Below are 22,099 nucleotides of genomic sequence, written 5' to 3'. Positions count from 1 at the left end.
TTCCTAATACCCTTGCTAACGCTTTTGTATCTTTTTTGTACATCATCACTCACCACACACGACACACAAAAGATTCCATGCCACTTATAAACTGAACGATCATTCCAGTGAGTGCAGCATGATCCGTGCATGTTCGCTGCGTAACGCTGTTTGAGTTTGTCGTCCTAACGTTTATTAATTTCCCTTACATTCAGCCTGCTCCTATATACAAATTAGGAATTTAAGGCGAAGCGTGCTGCTTCATGGCGAGCGACTGTTCTCACAAAAGGGGACTTAAAACGTGCTTCAAGAGACCCTGCTTGTCCATGATGTGTGCTGTACGCCTTAGCACAGCACAGTCATGATATTGCAAGTTTTGAAACCTGAGTTGCTGCTGTTTTTTTTTTTTCTGAAGTCAGGAAGAAACTGCTCCATAAATGTTTTGAGCATCACAGCACCATCCTGGAACGTCGTCATTCTTCTTTTTTTTTTTCAAGTTACAATCATTTCTACGACGGAGTCACTGTAAAAAAATAACGATAATATCAAAGCATAGCTTTTCGATCATATCAAAGCTTTTCAGGTTTTTTTCTTTGTTTTCTTGTTCTGTCGGTATTTTACTGCAGTCACCAAGCGTCCCGTACCCAACTGAAGCCATCGTGGACTTCATCCTCATCGTTCTCATCAGCCGTACTGAATCCAGTGCAGGACGAGGGGCGCCTTCAAAAAGAAATCCAATTATTCCGGCTCTGCGCCAGCCCCGTAATGTAGTTCTAACGAATTTCCCTAATTCACTATGAGACTCTCTAACACCCTCAGTCATGTTTTCCTTCTCTGCTATCTGCTCTAACATTTAAAATGACACCGGTCGACAGTCCGGTGTAATGGGAAACCTGCCCTCTTCGATTTTTTATACTTTGTTTCAAGTAAAATTTTCTGAGCTCGCGTTCTCTTACCCACGGTACATTTTTTGTGCCTGTCAGAGGGGCATTTTCTCTCTGTGCTAGCGAACAAATCTGTTTTAAAATGGCTAGCCTTAATAATGCATGCCAACCCACGGCAGCCGTAACACGCCCTACTACAGCCTCCTTTGAATCTCACTCACTGCTAATAGACATCAATTTGTGGACTTTCGGCCGAACTATGCAATGGCGTGATGGTCATCAGCACTCTCGTCGCTAGCCGCTTTGATCTCGACGAAAATGCGGAAGTAATCGCGAACTAAATACCCCGATAAAAATTTGGGATGAAAAGACAATATGCGTAAAAAATAAAACGCGCAAGCCGTTCGCTTTCAGCGTCTCGCGAGCGCTTTCGATATATATATTTTTTATGCCAGCTTTGTCGAGAAGTCACCCGGAGCAGACGGGAAGTGTCCCGGACTAAAAATCGTTTAGGGAGCAAAGTTCCCGGAGCTCACAATTTCGCGATCTGTGGTCGTCCTCGTCGTGGTGAAATTGCTGCTCGGAATTCTGCGCAGTAGTTCAACGGCCGCCTTTACGATGCAGCAGCCGTAAAGAAATCGGACGGACGGGTCAGCCCACAAAGGGCATTGTTCCCGTCAGGCTTGATAGTGCCGAAATGCGCCCGAGTTCAAAGCGATAGAGCTTCCATGGCGGGCAGCTGCGCCTTGTTGAGTTTTACGACCTCACAGAAAGTATCTTGAAGAAGGCGGGATATTTTAGCCTTAAATAAAGAAACTGTGGGCACGTGGGCCTTCTTATTCGCCCGCCGGACAGCATGAGGCGTGTCGGCAGGGGTGAAATAATTCAAAATGAAGGAGAAGCAACTTTCGGCATTTTCATTCTCTTCAAGGTATTTTCACCTTCAAGGATTGCACCTCTCGACGCTCCCCTAAAGCGGCCATCTCAGTGAATAAAAACCAAGACAAATATTAGAATTTTCACCAGGCGAGAAAAAAGCTATTCCACACTCCAGCCAGCCCTTTATTCGTTATTCGCAGCTAGCGACGAAACACTAGTGAGTTTTAACTTAACTCAGCAACATCGTTGCTACAGTGTGTCGGTCGGAAATCAATGAAACACAAACGCATCAATAGGGATGACAATTCAAACATACAAAGTCAGTGACGTTTGTTCTGCTCCTGTAAAGTGCACTGACAGTTGCTCGCCAATGAAGAACCACAGGTCTGTTATTTCTCATTCATTGATGATTATCTTCATATTTAACCGTTCGCAAAATTACTCTGTCATTCGTGTTCTTACTTGTCCATGATAAACACTCACATTTGTACAAAGTGATAACCGGTAAGCACTCCTCAACGATAAGCCTTGCGAAGTGCCAAAGGCAGAAGGCGAAAAAACCAAAGGCCAGTACGTCGTCCAGTGTACCTGCTACTCCCAGGTGGGATGCTAGCAGACCGCCAGGTCGTGCACAAGGAGGTGAAGTGCAAGGGGTTTGCAGCCGCATCACCTGTTAATTAATGGCCAACACAGTTTTGGCCAAACTGTGCCATGGCACAACGCGCATTTCGACTGCACAGAGTGGGGTCAAAGACGCCGAGTGCCAGGTCGAGGAAAAGCTTGCGCCCATTTTATCACCGGTGGGTACTAGTTGGCACTGGTGATCGAACCCCGCACCTATTGTATACGAGTCGGATGCTCCGATCACTGTGTTAAATGCGGTCAATAGGCTGCGGTCAAAGGTTAGTGGATTTCTCTGTGCTAAAGCGACACCGGACTTTGAGCAGCGCAATAGTGGACTCCAAGTGACTAAACGACTGGCTGGCTGAACGAGTGGACAGTGAATTGTTCTTTATTATTAAGTAATAACTGGTTAACTACCAATCGCTTTTATGCGAAGCATACTACTTTAGCTACCACTTCAGCCCTTCACCGTGGTTATGCGCCTCCAAATCACGTGATACATGACGTCACACCACGTGACACGATGACGTCACGACAGTGGAGAAACGGGGGCCCCCCTCGCGCCGTCGCTATGGTTGTGCGCCTCCAAATCACGTGATACATGACGTCACCCCACGTGACACGATGACGTCACGACAGCGGAGAAACGGGGGCCCACCTCGCGCCGTCGCTGTGGTTGTGCGCCTCTAAATAACGCGACACGATGATGCTTCGCATTCTCCAGGCTTAACCAAGTTAAGCCTCAGCCATTTTTTTTACTCTATTAACCGACCACGTTAATTAAGGAAATATTAAGCATTTTCAAGACTGATACCGAATGTGAGGCCGTCGTTTTAGCTCAGTGGTTATGGTGCTCGGACCCGAAAGGCGTGGGTTCAATCTCCGCCGCGGCGGTCGCATTTCGATGGAAGGGAAATTCTAGAGGTCCGTGTACTGTGCAATGTCCTTGCACGTTAAAGTGCCCTAGGTGGTCGAAATTATCCGGAGTCCTTCACTACGGCATCCCTCATAGCCTGAGTCACTCTGAGACATCAAACAGCATTAAGCCATAAAACAATAAACCAAATGTAAGCGCCTGCGGACTGAAATGTCGATTAATTAGTTAATTAAGCAAAGTCATGACCGACCGACCGATTGACCGATCGGTCGCCGGACTGGTTGACTGATCGGTCAATCGGTTGGTCGATTGGGGTGCGTCAGTTATCGAGCAGTGTTCAATGTGTTTTCAATGCGCCCTTCTGCCACATCGGTCTAGAGTTCTGCCGGACACACATAGAGAAGCCCGTCCATCCCCGGGAGGAGTACACAGACCAAGGCACTCTTTCCTGCAAAGGTACACCTGCGCACATAATACCTCAGACGCCAAGGCAGCGGCTCTGTCAAGCTGGCAGCCCGCTTTGCTTCGCGGCCTGAATAGATAAGGGGTGCTCCGCTCTGCGGAGCTCTCTGTGTATTGCATTTCCGCGCGACTCTTTCGTGCAGCGGGTGGATCCGTCGTCGTTCTTGCATTGCATGCGCCCACCTATCCCCTGCACTTCTATGTGTGCGAATGCATCCGGCGTAATCCGATTGGATGTGTGTGATTCTATCAAGTGCTGCATATCAGAGGCGAGAGCTGTTTCACTCTCTGCAAGCATGCCCCGGCGATAAGGGGCTACACACGAGCGAGATAAGCAGGGAGAGAAAGCAACGCCTGCGTATGATCTGCCGCTCGGTGCGTGCAGCTCGGAAGCTTGCATTTACTCCTCGGGCCGAGATAAAAAATAAAAAAAGGATCGTGCAGAAGAGCCCGAGCTTGGGTCAATGCCTTCACTATATTTCTTTTTCTTTTCCTTTTTTTTTTCGGTGCCTTCTTTATCGCTGCTTCAATATTCCCATATTGGATCAAGAAGGCCGAGCGTGGTTGGAAAGCTAGGTTTTTCAAGCCCAGAGAGGATGAAGCCAGTCGGCAAGTTTGAAAATAAGAGCCCATTGCACAATTTGCAAAAAAAAAAAAGAAATAGTGAACAGATATACTGCAAGCCGAAGACGACACAGTAAGGTGAGAGAAACCAGATGAATGCAAAAGATGAAAATAAACAAGTCTTCCTCTGACATCTCGCTGGAGATGACTATGTGTTCATGAAACAATAATAAAAACGTACTTGGTGCGCTATAAAGTATGGCGCTTGTGAAAGTTGTGTACCTGTAGACCCATCTGCACAACCGTTTGTACTGCGCACAACTACAAAGCGTCCCTGTGGCTAAGGGGGACGGCGGTGGGCCGAACAAAATGCGTTTTTCTTTTAAGCGACTGCCCTCTCATTTCATCTAAGCCACGCTCTTATCGGAGTCGAGAACCGAGATTGCGCGGGGACCAATCGCCACACGTCTTCGATATGATCCAATCACTACACGGTGATAAAACTGCTGAGCAGAATTATTGTTTATGAAATGTTAGCAGCACGAGTGGATTAACTCGAAATGCGTGCCGCCTTGAGCGCATCAGTCTAACTTTTGAAGAACGCGAGCGCTTTCTCTTGCACGTCGATTGTTCAAGCAAGGCAGCTGCGACTGACTGCTGAAAAAGGTATTGGAAGCCAGTGGCGGCTCGTGTCGTTTTAAGGCGGTCTGTGGAACTCGTTCTTCTTGAATCATTTTAGCTGCCTGTTTACACTTCCTTTTGTACTATCTGCAGTCGAAGTTATGAAATGTGCCTAGGCGTTCGCGGCTATGTTTAAGAAATTACCGTTTTGCAACAGACGGCCCTTCGGGCAAACTCAGAGGTCTTAAAATATGACATTAAACTGGCATAGCGTTGTGTGCACATGCGGAGTATGGGGCCTCCACCAGTTTAACCTTGACGTTGTACCCCGGTCCATCCAAAATCGCGAAGCAAGGTTCCTGCACTCTGATAGCTGCTTTTGGTTTGGGCATCTCAAAACATGCCCCAATCAGTCTTTAGTGTATACGACTAACGGCATAAAATATAGCCGCGCTCTGTCTTTTGCACTGATTCTGCCATACGCCACTTGGAAACTCTGTCCTCCCGCACGTGCCCAACCCATTGCACGTTGCCTGAATAATTCTACAACGCAGTTTATCACGCAACTGCAGGATCCGCTGCCCACCTGAGCACGTTTAGTGATGCGAAATCATTAGGTGGCTCAGAGACACGAAGAAACCGACGTCGCCCAAAACCTTGGATGGTACTCCCAACACGTAGATTTCTCAGTAAGAATTAGCTTCAAATTTTTTGAAGCCCAAACCCTGGCGGCGTTACAAAACTTGCGCTTGTTCGAAATTGTGTGACATCATCAAATGCGGAGAAAATACGAAATGTTAACCGCTAATAGTCAGCACTACTACTTACAACTACCCCAACTACAAAGGGACAGAATTAGTATAGAACTGGAATCGAATTGGAATGGAATTGAAATAAAATTGGAATAGAAGTAGAATAGAGTTGCAATGCTTGCGCATTATTCGCACTAAGTTGCTTAAGGGGCCCGGTAATTTTATTTTTTTTCTTTAGCGCAGGCAGCAAAGACCTGCTGTCATATCCTTACCGACGCAGTGCCACTCTACAAAATTGCGCACTTCAAGGCATTTGATCAAAAGTTCGTCTGCGCAATCGAAGACTCCCCCCTTTCTTTCATGTAGTGTCTCATCACGAGACATTCGATAAATAAATAACAATTCGATTTATAAATCAATAAATAAGTGTCAGACGACGCTCGTTCGCGGAGATAAACGCTGAGTATAGAGAGACAGTCTTTATGCGAACCAAACTTGCCCAGCTAGGCTGTAACCAATTAGCCCAACATGGTAGGCCGCACACTGCCCGGGCATGATCGCGTTTCTCATTGGCTGGTGGCGGATGGAGCGTCCATTTTAGTGTCAACGGATAGCGTAACAAAGCACAAACGCTCAGAGGACACAGATGCCGACTCGGAGCGTGAGCGCAATCCACTTGCCCGCTCTTTCGCTGATGAGGGCTCCCACAAGACGCCGCTCATTTAGCTCGTATACGACTGAAGAAGAGCGCAATGACGGCCACTGGACGGTGGGAAAAAAACAATAACGCAGGACTCGAAGAGAAGGCACGAGAGGAATGAGCGTCATTTCAACTCGATTTCAAATTGTTTCGCTCGGGATCACAGCAGCGTCGGCGCTCACAAAAGCGTCGCCGGAGCACGAAGGACAGAACAGTTGAAACTTTGACGTCTCAGCCGAGCTTGACACCGGCCTCGAAGAAAGCGATGCGAAGCAACTGACTTCAAAGAAAGGCGGAGAAAGAAAAAAAAACAGGAAGACAATGTCAGTTTTGCCAGGGCACAAAGGCAGCCAAGATAACGAGGCATAGTCAGCCCCTTCTTTTGATGGCGCTGCTTGATATTGTGTAACTTTTATTTTTACGGGTCAACTTTTTGAAAGTTTTGTAGCAAAGGACGTCGCGACGTTTTCCAAGAGATCTTCACTGCGAGTACGTGTGCGCAGCTTCTCTCGAATGACGGCAGCATTGAGGCCGGCCCTCGTGTCCCAAGCGAGGGGACAGCGTGCGCGAGCCCTTCTCCACCCCGCGCCCCAGTCATCTTCCCTTAACTCTCTCACGATTCCCTTCTGCATGATGGACGGCGCTTCGTTACCGCGCACGCGGGGCATGTCGCGTTGCTTACGCACGGAATAGCAAGAGTGACACTCCCCTCCAATCAAGTGCCCCCGACCCGCACTGCAGTATTTAATTTGCGCCACCACTCCGTTTCGTCTTCGCTGTAATCTCGTTACAGGTTGTAATTCGTTCAGTCGTTTCGTCAGAAACCCGTGGATAAGAAGGAAAGGCTTTAAGGAATATTTTTTGCGTCAATTTGACGTTTTATACTCACTAAGCCTTCGTTACACGTTGGTTTTGTATGACGGTGCAGGACGCCGAAGCTTTGGTCACGTAGCGGTTCGCAATTCATGACTGGTGATGTTTTAATTATTTCATTAGTTACGCAATGAAAATAAAGGCTGGCTTGATACGCATGCAAGTAAGCCCCGTTCGTGTGTTTTGCTACACAAATGCATAAAGAGGATTTTTTTTTTTTTTTTACGCAACGCTAGGGCAAAGTTAGAACCCGATGACCGCTCCTTGCTATTCTTTTCACGGCAGTACTTCAGTTAAGGGTCGTAGATGTGTAAAACAATGTTTGACTTCGTCTTAGGCCCAGGAACTTCCGAATGATTGTGCATTTATGACTGCAGCCAGTTTATCTTTCTGGTTCAAACCAACAAGTGCACTGGTCGAGGCTTTAATTTTCGCTTCCATTGCTGCAGTTGTCGATAGTTTTACACAACTGCTTCTGTTATTTCATACAGAAATGAAAAATAAAGGCGCACCCGGTCGTGTCTTCCATCCACTCACGGGACTCCCCCTCGTTCGGAGAAGCCGGTCGTTGCCTTTTCACCAGCCTCGGTGTCGTGGTCTGAAATCTCGACTAATAGACGAGTAAAGGCGAGCTGTGAGCAGGTTACATCACAGCAAAGGCGCCGTGTAACACTGTGTTCAGTCGCGCTAATCGATACAAGAGAAGGGGAACGAGAGAGGACATGCGTACTTTTGCATCACCGCTGTGCAAAACGGGCTCTCATTCATTATTATGCTCATTAAGGACCCGCAGGCGGTCGAAAATGCTCCACAGTCTTCAGTACCACACCCCTTTCTCTCTTTCTTCTGTCACTCCCTCCTTCATCCCTTTCCTCGCGATGCGGTGGACTTGGCTACCGAGAAGCAAGACAGTTAAAGCGCCATTTCTTTTCCTTACTTTTGATCATATTTTTTTCACTTTCTGACACACACACACACACACACACACACACACACACACACACACACACACACACACACACACACACACACACACACACACACACACACACACACACACACACACACACACACACACACACACACGCACGCACACACGCGCACGCACACACACACACACACACACACACACACTGCCAACACATTTTCAGAAATAGTTGTAAGAGCACGATAGTCTTGCTGCCGCCACTGCATTCATAGTCAGATGGGGCGAGGAACCCTCCATTATTCGGGCTGAAAATTACGTAAATCTCGGTCACTGTTACTGCTATCGCTTAGCAGCTTCGCAGCAGATTTGTGCGGTCGTTCGCCAGAGAGCTAAATATATTTCACGCTGATAATTGATGACAGTCGCTGTGAGAACTCGGACAATATTTCTTATAAACACAACGGTAGAGATGCAAATGCATTCACTGATCAAAGCTTTCAAGAAGCGACTGCGAGACCAACCTTTTCCAGTGCGGGTTTTTGCCTGCTCAATAAACAGCGGGCGCCAAGGGCCCAGAATCACTAAACGGCGTTCGCGGATAACTATGATAAGAACGCCAGTGCGGGAGCGACCAGCGAAGGCTTCCCTCCGTTCGTCGGCAGTGTAGTGGTATCGGGAATTTCCAAGCACCACGAGCGGTCTCCTCTTGAGCGGGCCCTATCTGGAGAAAGAGAGTCTCGCTGCACAGCTGCAGTCAACAGAATTTGCATTCTTTCGGGTGGGCCACACGAATGTATGGAGATGAAGCGCGGTCTATATTTAGAAGCCGTACAGCTGGGAGAAAGTAGGGTCGAGGCGTGCGTTGGCATGTGGCAGTTTTTTTTACCACACGCAAGTTTTCTGCCCAGTCGCATGCCTGACGAAAGAAATTATTCACCGAGTACGTTGCGGTGGTCTTCATATGCCGGCGCACGTAATAATACACATAGGAAACGAAACGTGCGCCGGCAGCGGGCGCGAGTTTACTAGTTTACTGAACAGGGTGTGGTGTTGGTCTACATAGTGCCTCTTGTGAACTTATCCGAACGTCTGCACACACAAACGTGAGAAACTGAGTGCACATTTCTGGGCTGGTTGGTTCAGGATGCACAGACGGTGAAACCAGAGAAAACGACGCAAGACAAGAAATAAAAGGCTGCCAGTGCTGTGTGTGCGCCTCCTATTTATTGTCCTGCGTCCGTTTCCGCTGACCCCACTTTCTGTCCGAACACAAGAAAGCCCTCTTCGTGTCTCCGTTCTTGCGTTTATGTCTACGTTTTACATAAGTTCGAGATATTCGAAACCAACGCGGAAACGGCGGTGACAGAGGAAAGTTTGGAGCTTCCATCTGAAGTACAGTTCTGGAAAGCGACGAGCTCCAGAGCATGTGAATCCTATCGGCTGCAGCCAGAAGGATTGATCTCTGGAACTAGCAAAGGGATTCCCTGGAGCTAGCACAGTCTAGAAATAGAACCCAAACACCACGTTCGCTCCCACGCTATGTAAAGCATGCGTGACCTTTTTTAACAATGTAGCCGCCGCGGTGGCCCAGTGGCTATGGTGCTCGGCTGCTGGCCCAAAAGACGCGGGTTCGATCCCGGCCGCGGCGGCTGAATTTCTTTGGAGGAGAAATTCGAGTCCCGTGTACTGTGCGATGTCAGTGCACGTTAAAGAACCCCAGGTGGTCGAAATTTCCGGAGCCCTCCACTACGGCGTCTCTCATAGCCTTAGTCGCTTTGGGACGTTAAACCCCACAAAACCAACCAACCTTTTTAACAATGTGTCACCTCATTCTTCACCCACGTTGGTTGACTAGCTATGCCAGGCTGATCTGTTGACTGTGGGCACAAAAAAGTAGTTAGCAGCCTAGAATGCTTCACTAACCTCGGCATGAGACAGACATCTGCAGGTAACACCTGCGTACGTACCGCTGTTTCTTACAGAATAAATTTATTCATTTACAAAAAATTCCAAAGTGGGACCGTAAAAGTCGCATTCGAGGTGTGCGGAATAATTCCTTATTCTCCAGCATCATCAGCAGTGCGCGTTCGTGTCAATCTTGGGGCAAAGATATAAACATTGTGTATTTTGCATTGCACGATTATTCGCTTAATAGCCGCGACAAAAGAATGGGTCCACTGGAAAAGTCCGCGTGCAGCGTGCGGAGGTCATTAGCACAGTCCGCACCGTCGACAGTACGTACGTTTTCACCTCACATTATATTTACTGTTGCGCTCCTACACCCTAGATCGGAAGTATACGCTCATAGATGTGGGCTACATATTCCCTACACTCCTAATCTGATTCCGCTTAGGTTGCCGCGAGTAAGTGTAACTTACTGTGAAAGTTTTACAAGGGAAACCTTGTTGCTGCTACAAAAATCAATAGAATACATGGAAGAACGTTCCAGTTAAATTAAGGTCATTTCATGTGGAAAAAATTTGGCAGTGGTTTAGCTCTGGTTAAACCTGGAGGATTGCGAAAGCAACGAGGAGAGAGAGAGAGGGGCGATGGAGAGCGCGAGGCAGCGGCGGCGGCCCCGGCACGCTAGCTATGCGCCGCTACTGCGCATGCTCAACTAGCGAGCGCGGCGGCGACACCTCTGAGTCATCCGCGCAGCGACGGCGGCGGCGCGCCAGCTTTGCGCCGTGTGACGTCACTGCTCCTCGCGCATGCGCAGTATGACTTTCATCAGCTCCGCGAAATGGCTTGGCGATTCGCGTAGTGTTGCTTTCGCAACAAAACTCTTTCACGAATGCACATCCGGAACAGCGTTCCTGCTATATACTGAACATTATATGTATTCGCGCTCTTGGTACAAGATAACCACCCACCTACCGTTACAGACCACCTCTTCATGTCGTGAGAATACCCGCGCACACGTTAACACATGGCCGTTGTCTTGTTTACCTTCGCAGGTACTCTTCCGCAGCGCGCCATGACTGTGACCGCGACAAACCTCGACTAAAACCTAAAGCGGAAGCCAAAAGTTTCCGAGCGGGTCAAGCCAGCGCTCTAATGTCTCCTGATGGAAGCAACGGCTCGTTGGCCGCTGACGTGCCCCTGTTCACCGAGGACGACGACGACCTGCCCGAGGACTACGACTACGAGGAGTCGGCTTGGCACTACGACCTCGCCGACCTGGTCCCCACCGCCGTGGTGTACGGGGCCACCCTGCTCCTAGGGCTGGTGGGCAACCTGCTCATCGTGTACACGGTGGCCCGATTCCCGCGCATGCGCTCTATCTCCAACCTGTTCCTGGCCTCGCTGGCCTCGGCCGACCTGCTCATCGTGCTCCTGTGCGTGCCAGTCAAGTTCGGCCAGCTCTTCTCCTACACCTGGACGCTGGGGGAGCTGGGGTGCAAGCTGCTCCTCTACGTGCAGCACGTGTCCATGATCTGCTCAGTGCTCAACCTCACCTTCCTCAGCATCGAGAGGTACGGGAGCGAGTAACCTAGCGAGATTTGTCTCTGTTTCTGTCCGCCTGTCCTTCCTGCCTTCGCCCCTCCTGCCCGGCCTCCTCCAAAAAGGAGTGCCAAAGGCGATCCTGGACCATCTTGCAGAAAACTCGCACCTACACACAGATGACAGCAGAGACTCGTTTATGACATGCTCAGTAATTGCGGAAAGCAAAAAATCTCCAGGACAACAGCGAAATTAAATTTACATACGGGCACCTGTCAAAAGTCCGGACTAGGAGGAGCAGTAATCTCTGTCCGAGCTAACCAAACCTGTCGCTAGCGTCTACAAAGTCAAGTGGCTATACTGAGGAGTCGCGAGAGCACCGTCGCTGTTGAGCAGCGCCGGCGCGAAACAAGGACACAATTTTGGAGGCCATGCTCGCCGTGATTGATCGCTCCGGGTTCGCAGGTTTCGATGCAAATTTAAAAATACTGCCTCATAAGGATGACAAAAAAAGCTGAATCCGAAACTGAAGCACAGTGCTTTTTCATTACACTGGACTGTGTTATCTGTCCAAATGTGCTTGGAAAGAGTAAAATGGGTCATTTTGCTGCATCATTCAACTTGAACGATTTGAATAGGCGCCGTAAGAAAAGGATTAACAGGTCAGCATGACCTTAACATCAGCGGCAAACAAATGGCTCGAAGCGTTGGACCGGGCAGGTTACTGTCAACTTGTCCAACTGACATCCGCTGCAGCAATTAAGGAGTACCGATCACTCATCACTAGTTTCGTGCTGAGTCATAGATACCTACAAAACGTTTTTTAGCTTAAGATAGCTTTGAAACGATGGGATCAACGGAAATATAGCTCTTGTCGGTCATGGAAGCATATATATAACTTGAAAAAGACGCCGCTTAATAACACGGGTCATCGGATACGCCCATTCTATTAGCATATAAATCAGCAGATGCTTGTGAAGGAGATCATTGTTAAGTTTGGCATTTTGAATGCCACTTCGCTATACAAGTTTTTTTTTTTTTTTTTCTAATCTGTCACACACAAGTCGCAGCGCTCGAGTAGCACGCAAAGTACGTGGCTCGCGTTTTACGAAAAACACATTATAATGTGTTTTCTTTGCATTCAGTCACCTAGCGAGGACGCCAGCCAACGTAAAAGCTTTACCCACATTGCCCCATTCGGTCATTTTTGCTTCTTTTTGCATATTTATTTGTTTTTCTCCACAGTAGAAAAGCCCAAGTCATGCTGTTCTTTAGGAAACGGATCATCATTGTTCAACTCTGATCCTCTAGGGCTAAATAAAAACCAATGGTAGCTGTTCGAGCCGAATTCAAGCCAGTATCGAGCCGGACAGAAGTTTCGGACGCTTTTGAGCCCAACCTGCCCGGCTTTTTCAGGCCCAACGCTTTCATATCAGCAGCCCTGCCCCAACACCTTTACACAGAAAGCGGGTGTGAGAGTCGCCTTACAAAGCCTTACAAAGAAGGCCGGTAGCTGCTCTACCCCTCCTCTATCAAGGAAAGGAGAGACTCCAGTGGGAAAGGCAAAGCGCGTTTGCATTGCACAGTAGCTTGGGCGCTCCAGACGAACTCCTTGGACGCAGTACTGACTCGGGCACGCGCGTGAAGTGCCGCACATCTATAGCTGTGCAAAGCGTCCTAACTCGAGCAGCAAGTTTGCATGGAAGGAACAAATCGTTCTGACGAGTTGCTCGCTTCGAGACCCCGACTGAGCCGTAGCTGCTGCATCTTGGGCGACAACTGTTGACCCTGCGATGAATTACGCCCTTTCAACCTTCAGCGCGTGCTTGGGTCGTACCTCTCAGCCACACTGCAACGCAGCCGTGCTAGAAACTCGGCGTCAGCTCCGCGCCCCCTTCGTCAAACGGGAGCACGCTTGCGCCGCTTGCACGACACGTGCCGGCGGCCTGGCCGCTGATACGCGCAAGTTCCTCCTCTTTAAACAATGACGGCAGTTGACGCGAACGGGCGCCGCCCGTGCGTATGCAACGGCCGCGGGGAGACGAGGTTTTTTCTCTCCCGAACGCTAACGAGACCGCCAAGTCCGGAGCGCCGTGCTCGCTAGACGCTCCAGGTTGTGTGCAGTAGTTCTCAGAGCCACCAGCCAGAATGCAAGGCTGGCCGCCGTGGGCTTCATTGGCAAACGGCCCACTGTTTAGGTGCAAGGACTATTTTGGACAAGTTTCGAGGCGATAATCGGTTATGTTTCCGGTTGTAATATTGATCTGTCGCAGCGTATCTACACTCTAAACACGAATTAGTCTATATGGGGAGTAAAAAGGAGTAAGCTGCCTTCTAGCGCACTACCTTTCATGGGCAGGATATGCTGCCCAAGTTCTGGGGCACATTGCAATCACGAAATGTATAGAATGCTTACTCTCAGAAACGGAGGCATGCATATTCCCACCGCATAGTAACTGGACCCTGTTAGCTGTGGGAGGAGGCGTTAAACGCGTCACCGGATACACTGAGGATAGCAAACTGCGGAGACTGAAACGCCGGCTGTAGTCTTCGTTACTACTAGAACTTCGCCAGTTTTCAAGGAGGAAGTGCCAATCGAATCCGTGTATTGAGGGGTGGAAATCTACCACAGGACAGAATACCCTGCCCCTAAAAGGGTCTGCGCTAGAGGACAGCTCACTTCCCTTTTACACACATTTAAGCAATTCGTGTTTACAGTGTACAGAGGATTTCCTTCGCATTTGTAATGTATTTATAGAGCCGCCGAATTTCGATGGAGGCGAAATTCTAGAGGCCCGTGTACTGTGCGATGTCAGTGCATTTTGAAGAATCCCAGGTGGTCGAAATTTCCGGAGCCCTTCACTGCGGCGTCCCTCATAGCCTGAGTCTCTTCGGGACGTTAAACCCCCATAAACCAATAAATCAGACCAGTGTACATGGTCTGTTCTGAAAGTAGTAGGACTCATTTTTTTTAACAAAATTTATTGAAGAGAATAGTACAAACGATTACAATTTTTCAAGGTAGCACCCTTCCGCACCTACACGCTGTTGCCAAGGGGTTTTACAGTTTTCGTACGCCTCCAAGAACGCCTGGACCGGAATGCTGTTTAGCTCCCTCGTCACGGCCTGTTGAACCACCTCTACCGATCCGTGATGTTTCCCCTCGAGCATCGATTTTATTCTCTGGAATAGAAAAAAGTCTGGCAGGGCCAAGTCGAGGCTGCAGGGGGGCTGAGGCAGCGTTGCCGCCTTGTGCTGGACAAAAAATCGGGGTCCTCATTCAGATGATGAAGAAGATCCTACCGGTTGGCCTTTTCCTCCTCTGACAACACTCCCGGCACCAACTTCGCGCACGCTTTCCTCATGGATAAGTTTTCTGTCACGATCCCAAAAACTTGGGTTTGAGGAATGCTCAAGTCATCAGCAATCATTCTGATACTCATTCTACGATCACTGTTTAGTAAATGTTTCCCTCGCTACACATTTTCGTGTGTCTTGCTGGTCGAAGGGAGTCTGAAGCGGTCGTCTTCCTCCACTCTTTCCTTACCTTCTCGGAAAAGCTTGTGCCACTCAAAAACATCTGATCAACCCATGGAAGCGTCACCGTAGGCCTCCTTAATCATGTTGTGAGTCTCTTTGCCCGTTTTACCAAGATTTACTCAAAATTTGATCGCGTATCGCTGATCCAGTAAATGCTCGACGATTCTGCGTGACGAGAGGTTTCGACAGGGGTTCACAGTACAAGCGACCTCCTCTCTTCAACGGCCGAGAGCCGACTGCCGATTTTCCACAGCATTCCCAATATCCCCCTTCAACGATCCTGCATGCGCAGACCACCTCTCGTCCGCCCGTTCGCCCAGGAAAAAACCAGTCCTACTACTTTCAGAACAGACCCTGTATTTGTGTCGCTGCACGTGTAACGAATAAGACTTGTTAACAGAGTGGACTTCGTCATACGACAAAAAGAAGTCTATGAGGAGTAATAGCCGTTGCGAGGGTTCAAATCGCTTTCTCTCACCCTTTCTTTTTTGTTGTTGATTTTTTTTTCTGTTCGTCGGCACCTTTGAATGATTCGGTGGAGGCCACTACTCAGGAGATGCTGAAATGCACACTGAAAATAACTTTTCAAAATGGCTCCCATCCAAAACAAGACAGCTTATTCTCTTCCTTCATGGTCCCTATATGTTCGTGAACACACCGAAAGTTCCGGTACGAGAATCTCTCCATCCGTTTATATTTCCCTTCAATTTTTGCATGGGCCCACTTTATATCGTTTGATAGGCGTTTGATAGGAAAATTTCTGATCTAGTAATGAGCCAATTTTCATTGCTGAACTTGACTATTGCCCTTATAGTGGATTACTTTAACAAAAAGTCAGTAGTCTTAATATTAGCGTATGAACTTGATCTGGTAGAAATGTAGCGTCCTTTAGCGACACCTACCTAATTAAAAGCAGTTTTCAGGCATTTACTAACCAAAGCATACATTTTACCTAATGCACGAATCTGAAGACCACGTCGGGCAATGGCAAACCTCTTGATGACGATAAATATAGTATTATTCAACTAACTGGTCATCAACGCAGCATCCATTACTTGGGGACAGAAGATGGCGCTAGTGAACAGTTTTCAAGACCAGCTCGGCTTCAGGGCATGCGTGGCATGTTAGTGCAGATAGAACGAACCTGAAAGACAGTTTTTGCGCTTTTATTTGGCGTTCACATTCGCCGCAACGCTTAGTATTGACAGTCACAAAGGCAAAACTACCTGCTGTATATTAGAAAAGCTAACTGCTGCAATCGGTCGAAGTCTGCGCTGATCTACAGCGTCCCAGATTACTAACTTGTCGCACGAAGACCATTGCCGGGACAGATATAGAAAATCAGTAGCAATTTTTTTTACTCCTGGTAGAGGGCGTGGCCTTCCTGTTGGCACGAGCTTTCTTTCTTTTAGTGTACTGTATGATGCCTGCAGACTGAAGCGAACTCTTCAACACGTCGCGCGCCATCTTGAACCGCAGCCCGCGCACAAGGTGTAAGAACGTCGCAAAGAACAACAAGCTGAAAGAGCTCCTCGAAGGTCCTGGACCTCCTCTGCCTCGTTCTCCTCCTCCTCCTCAGACAAGGCTGTGCTGTACGCAATCGCCGACTGAGCAACCAGCTCGCACCGGCCTGGCGCGCGTGCTCGTAAAACCGCCGGCCCGTCTGTCCCGAGCGTCGAAAGCAACCGCGTATACAGAGCAATGGCCAGAGCGCGCGCGCGCTATAAGCGCTCTCGACGCCGCCCTTTCGTCGGCACAGCACGGACGCCCATTTGCCCGGGCCTGCGTAGCACTGTCATTTACGGCGGCACGCAGATTTTCTCCCTCCTTCTCGCGCAGCCACATCCGGCGCTCTCTCCCATTGTGCGTCGCAGGTTATGAGTGGCGCCGTGCTGGGCTGCAGTGCCTTCAAGCGGGCCAGAGCAGAGCTGGCTTGGCGTCCAAGTCGCGGCGCAGCGGAAGCGAGCTTTGCATTGTTCACCCTGCGCAACCTCCTTAATGCCAGAGCTGCTCTCAACGAAAACAGACGGCCATGAGAAGTTAAGGCTCCACACTGACTACCTTCATTCAGCCCACATTCATCACATCTTGTGTTTAAGGTTCTGCTTAAGCTGAATTGTATCAAGGCAAAAGAAGGATCCGCCTCGGTTTCGGGTTCGACTCCCGCCGGTTAGCCACCGTTTCTTCAAATGAGCGCAAGCTTAACCTCCAGCTTGGGGTTCGGTTTTGAAAGGCTCGATGTCTTGGGAAAGAAGACGGCGTCTTCAAGTCCTCTCCCTCTGAGCTTCAACAGCCACTCCGAGAGACACAATATGACACTTTAGAGCAACAAATTCAACACGTTCAAGGCAACAGGTTCAAGTTGTAGTGAGTGTTAACTCAAGAAAAACTCATACCACGTTATATTATTGCTCTTAATACGTTGGAATGAACTTTCTACTAAACATCTAACAAGCTCCATTGCCACAGATTGAACTAGATTGATGGATTGCCACTTGGGTCAACAAAACTATGGACATGTTGAAGTTTCTGTTTATGCGTTATTTTTGTCAGTGGAACACGCTGAAAGCTCTTAAAGATTTTGTCGAATTAGCACAAAAGTTCACATTCCGCAAAAATGGTGGCGCGTTTCCCGAAATTCGCTGACTGACCAAAAGAGGTAATGTGACCTTGTGTCGTCATCACAACCTCCCACCGTAGCGGGTGGAATCCGGCCCATCGAATTGAGAGGTGCCGTGAACATATGACGTCATCACAACCTGCTCACCGGATTTTGAGCAACCTGCCCACCTTGGCAAGTGAGAATTACATTAAAGGATGGTAGAGAAATGTCGTGTGACCTGGTGACGTCATAGCAACCTGCCCAAAGAGAGAATAAAAAGAAAAAGTGATCACAAAAAAGAGAAGCAAGAAAAAAATTGGCAGGAAATTTCGGTTAGGACCAGTTCTTGGCTTCGCGTAGAGAAGAACGCTAATCTTTTGTTCGCGAATATCGCTAATGCTATTGCACTCCACTCTTAAGTTATATTAAGTGCCCCCCAAGTTTCTGTCTGCGCTACTCTAATTTGCCTTCCTTCTTGCACGGGGTAACTTCTGCAGCTTTCTCTTGGGAAATTACTAGCGCGTCATGTAAGGCTGCCTTGTGCAGAGGTATATATAACGCAGGCGAACGGCCGGCAAACTAGTAGCCGGGTGTTCACATTTGCAATGCAGCCGAAGCCAGCTTTCACATTATGCATTCTGCTCACTTATGGTCTTCTGGGGCCACATCCCAAAAGAATGGACTTCATAGAGAACGAAAATCCTTACCTTTCTGATAAAGTAGTCAATACTCGTGCCGTCTAACAACTTCTTTTTTTTTTTTGTTAAACTTAGTGAGTTCCAAGGCAACGAGCGAGAATTCCACTGAGTTTCTCTGGAATTAGTGCAAAGTTCAGCATGTAACGAGCTTAAGCAAGAAAATCATATGACTTGTTGGACTTTACCTGATAGCTGCAACTTACTATTGAATTTTAATTCAGTTTCTATTGACTCCACAGCAGCCGACAAAATGTATCACTGATGTTTCATGTTGCTGATCTTCGTTAGTTTTCTGTGAGAGATGTTGAATTCATGCAGGAATTTCGTTCCACGAACAGGAAATTGGTGAAATTTCGTTATCAATTTTTCCTCCTTGGAAGCGGTTAATCAAAACTCAGGGGACAGAACTTATTTCCCTACCGCTTGAACATAGTTCGTCTCTTTAAATAGTTTATCAAAGCGATAATTGAGCTTCAGCTTTCCTAATGGACCGTGCCTTAGGTTTCGAATCTATTCGCTATCGGCCTGGCTTCAGTTTCGAAACGAATGCGTTGAAAGTGGGAAAAATACCAGGCACATTTCTTCTCTGTTCGGTCTTCCACGAGGAAAGCGCATGCGCGCAAATTTGGAGGCGCGCCTAAATATACAACATCATTTCCGGGAAGAGAGTTTACTGCCATCGAGGAGCACTGCAAACCCTATTTAAAAGTTGTAGTTTTGTAGTTTTTTTTAGAAATCTAGTTCTGACTGCGACGGAGGTTCCTGCAACTTATTGTATTGAATGAAACCGCAGCATATTTCAGAAGGTCCTCCACTACCTGCTCTCAACAGCACTGATCGGCGCTGATGAGAGCGACCCCGCTCGGCAGCTGTCCCGCTCACGGTTCTTTCACACTCCGGCATTCGGAGGCGAGAGCGAGCGGAATCCGCCGCCGCGGCCGAGATTCCGCCGAAATAGCAAACGAAGTCCGATGCTTCCAGGACCGATTTCTCTTGCCGGAAAAATTCTGGCGGTGGATTTCGCTCTCTCTTGCTGCCGAAGGCCCAAGTGTGAAAGAGCCATTGCAGCGGACTGCAAACTTTTCGCAAACGACGCGCACCGGCCTTGCGGCTTAGATTGCGCCAAAAGGATCCTTATATCAAAAACGTTCGTTGCTTGCGGGGCTTCGTTGAGCAGAGAATTCACTTCTCTACCCGTGTGCGCAGGTACTACGCGGTGATCCACCCGGTGCGCTCTCGATACCTGTGCACCTTCAGCCAAGCTCGGCGGGTGATCATCTTCATCTGGCTCGCAGCGTTCCTCACGGCGCTGCCCATCATCTTCGTGCAGGTAAGCGCGGTGGATCAGGAACCCGATTTTAGTCCGGTCTGTATCTTCAAGGATGTTACAACCTACTACCAAGATAGTCATCGCCTTTACCCTCAGCCATGTAAAGGCCTCAAGAAGGCGGATGAGCGGATCCTTCTCCGCCTTCTCGCCAATGCATTGCTGTGCCCGGCAGCACTAAAACATTTTGACCCCTCCTTTAACGGCAGCTTCCCGCATTGTAGTGCAGTGTCTTCGGACACCTATCACATGGTGTGGGCCTGCCCCTCCAACCCGGTTATTCCCTCATCCCCAACCCAACCCGGGAGGACTGGGAGGCGACCCTGCTCGGCTGCCACGACTTACAGGCCCAACAAACCTTAGTCGGGTGCGCCTGGGCGGCGGCCACCGCCACTGGGGTCCCATACTAGGGACCTCCACCAAGTGCTTGTAAGGATCGGTCCCTTACGGGCTGATCTAAGCATACCTCCTGTCCCTGCCAAATAAATTCTTTCACCACCACCCGGCGGAAAAGAAGGATGAGGAGGACGCTGGGAAGAAAGGAAAGGCGCGTCAGATGTCGCGCACTCAAGGGACAAGTGAACCACGCCGTGAGGAATGGCATTCAGGGGGTGAAAGGAAAGAAAAGCTAGCACAGCCTTCCTCAAAAATATACAGCCCACCTGGCTTGCTTTTTAGAAGCCACGCATTGTGGCTCATTTCGTATTTCCAGCGTCCCAAATATCTCGAGGAATAAGGAACTCGCGTCCTTGTCCCTCTGAACAAAGGACTTCCAGGGGTTATACAGAGACCCTCACTGCACGGCTAGCAAGCCAACCCATTTAGCTGAATACTACTTTTCACGGAGGCTGTATATACCAAGAACTGAAGTGATCAAAAAAGCTACAGTAGCGACAGCCTTTGCCTCTCTCCTCGCGCCAATGCGGGACTCTTCTCCTCCGGCACCTCCTCTCCTCACTGGGGCGTGAGCGGCAAGCCCAGTCTCGCCTCCGTCGGCGTATAAAATAAAAAAAATAAGAAACATGGAATATGCCTCCCTCTTCTTCCCATTGGTGCTTGCATTTCAGCGAGATAGATGCCTCTGCGGTAGGAGGATGAAATCGCAATCAGAAAAAAAGAATGCACATGCGATCATACGATGTGATGCGACAAATGTGCACCTGTAGTATTTTTTGTACGTTCCACTTTTACATTCATCGCCTTGCCTGCGCCTCTGAATTTGATTTCCGCCTCGCTTTTCGGTACCGCTGCCGCGTGGTGGGCGTAGGTACGAGATACATTTTTACAGGTCGCTGCTCCTAGGTGCGTCCACCGAAGGGCTCCCGGAATGTGCACCGATGCGCTACGATGAGGCGTTGTAGGGCGGAGGCTTCACACGGCCACGTAGACCGCGGTTTCTTCGCCGACATAGGACGGCGCCGCTATCGAAGTAGAAAGAACCTCTGCTCGCCTCACGCGGGAGGAGGATATGAGTGGGAATGAAGTGTCGCCACTCTAGTTTTTTAAAGCGCTCCGCTACACAGCACCAGGCCAAACCTCGACCCAGTTGTGTTCGGTTGATCGGTACCGCGGCGTGGCAACTCACCGGACGCCTGCACACCGTAGACCTTCTGCCTCCGCTCTCGGCGTGCTCGTTACGAGGTTCACGTTGAGGTACATTACAGGAGGGGTAGCCTTAAGATTGTAATGCCGACAATTGCTCGACCGTAGGGACACGCATATATAAATTCACTGCAATGGTTTCAGGTATAGTGGTACCAATAAAGAAACGGAGCTCCAGGGCCGCACGTAATGGTTTCGCAGCCGCGTTTGTCGCTCAGTAGGTCTTATCGGCTTTACCGGAGACTGCGGTTAAGTTAGCAAGCACGTTATAGTATGTTTACCTCTTGGGCATGGGAATATCATTTGAAATAAGTATGAAAAATTACAGAAAAGTTGCGAACGAAGTGAGTGCGCATAGCAGTGTTCCGAGAACTACCAAGAAAATGCAGACTGCGGTATGTTCATTGCATCAGTTCCATGTAACCAATCATGATCAAGCGCTCTCAAATTTTCCTCGTTCGATTTTGTGCAAACATGGCTTCCTGTGCCATCATTGCTGATTCAAAGACAACTTCACTGCATTATTTGCAGCGTCATCAGTATGTCTACACCCCCGTTCCAACAATCGTAATGCGTAGCTCACCTACAGGGGTCTTTGAATGTATGTGTACAAAAATGCAAATGTAAACCTCATGCGAAAAGAAAGCCTCGAGTCACATGCCTTAGGCAAGGCGCTGAAGCATGGAATCACGAGGCTCAAATCGGCCGTCAGCGTAGGCAAGATCCGGAGATACGAGCCCATG

At 48.9% G+C, this 22,099-nt stretch overlaps 1 protein-coding gene across 1 annotated transcript in view; it reads left to right on the top strand.

Moving 5' to 3' along the window:
* Window positions 1–22,099, top strand: part of LOC149365310 (QRFP-like peptide receptor) — a 171,691-nt gene that overhangs the window by 136,422 nt on the left and 13,170 nt on the right. Inside the window, exons 2-3 of the mRNA XM_089580147.1 lie at window positions 11,101–11,619; window positions 19,634–19,757. Coding sequence (XP_089436273.1) covers window positions 11,201–11,619; window positions 19,634–19,757 — 543 coding nt within the window. The 5' untranslated portion in view covers window positions 11,101–11,200. The remainder of the gene's footprint in view (window positions 1–11,100; window positions 11,620–19,633; window positions 19,758–22,099) is intronic.

The sequence above is a fragment of the Amblyomma mixtum genome, chromosome 1 (assembly GCF_055824585.1).
Source record: "Amblyomma mixtum isolate Tamu chromosome 1, ASM5582458v1, whole genome shotgun sequence".
Taxonomy (NCBI): Eukaryota; Metazoa; Arthropoda; class Arachnida; order Ixodida; family Ixodidae; genus Amblyomma; species Amblyomma mixtum.
The sequence above is the reverse complement of the archived record's forward strand: the minus strand, read 5'-3'. Positions and strand labels throughout refer to the sequence as shown.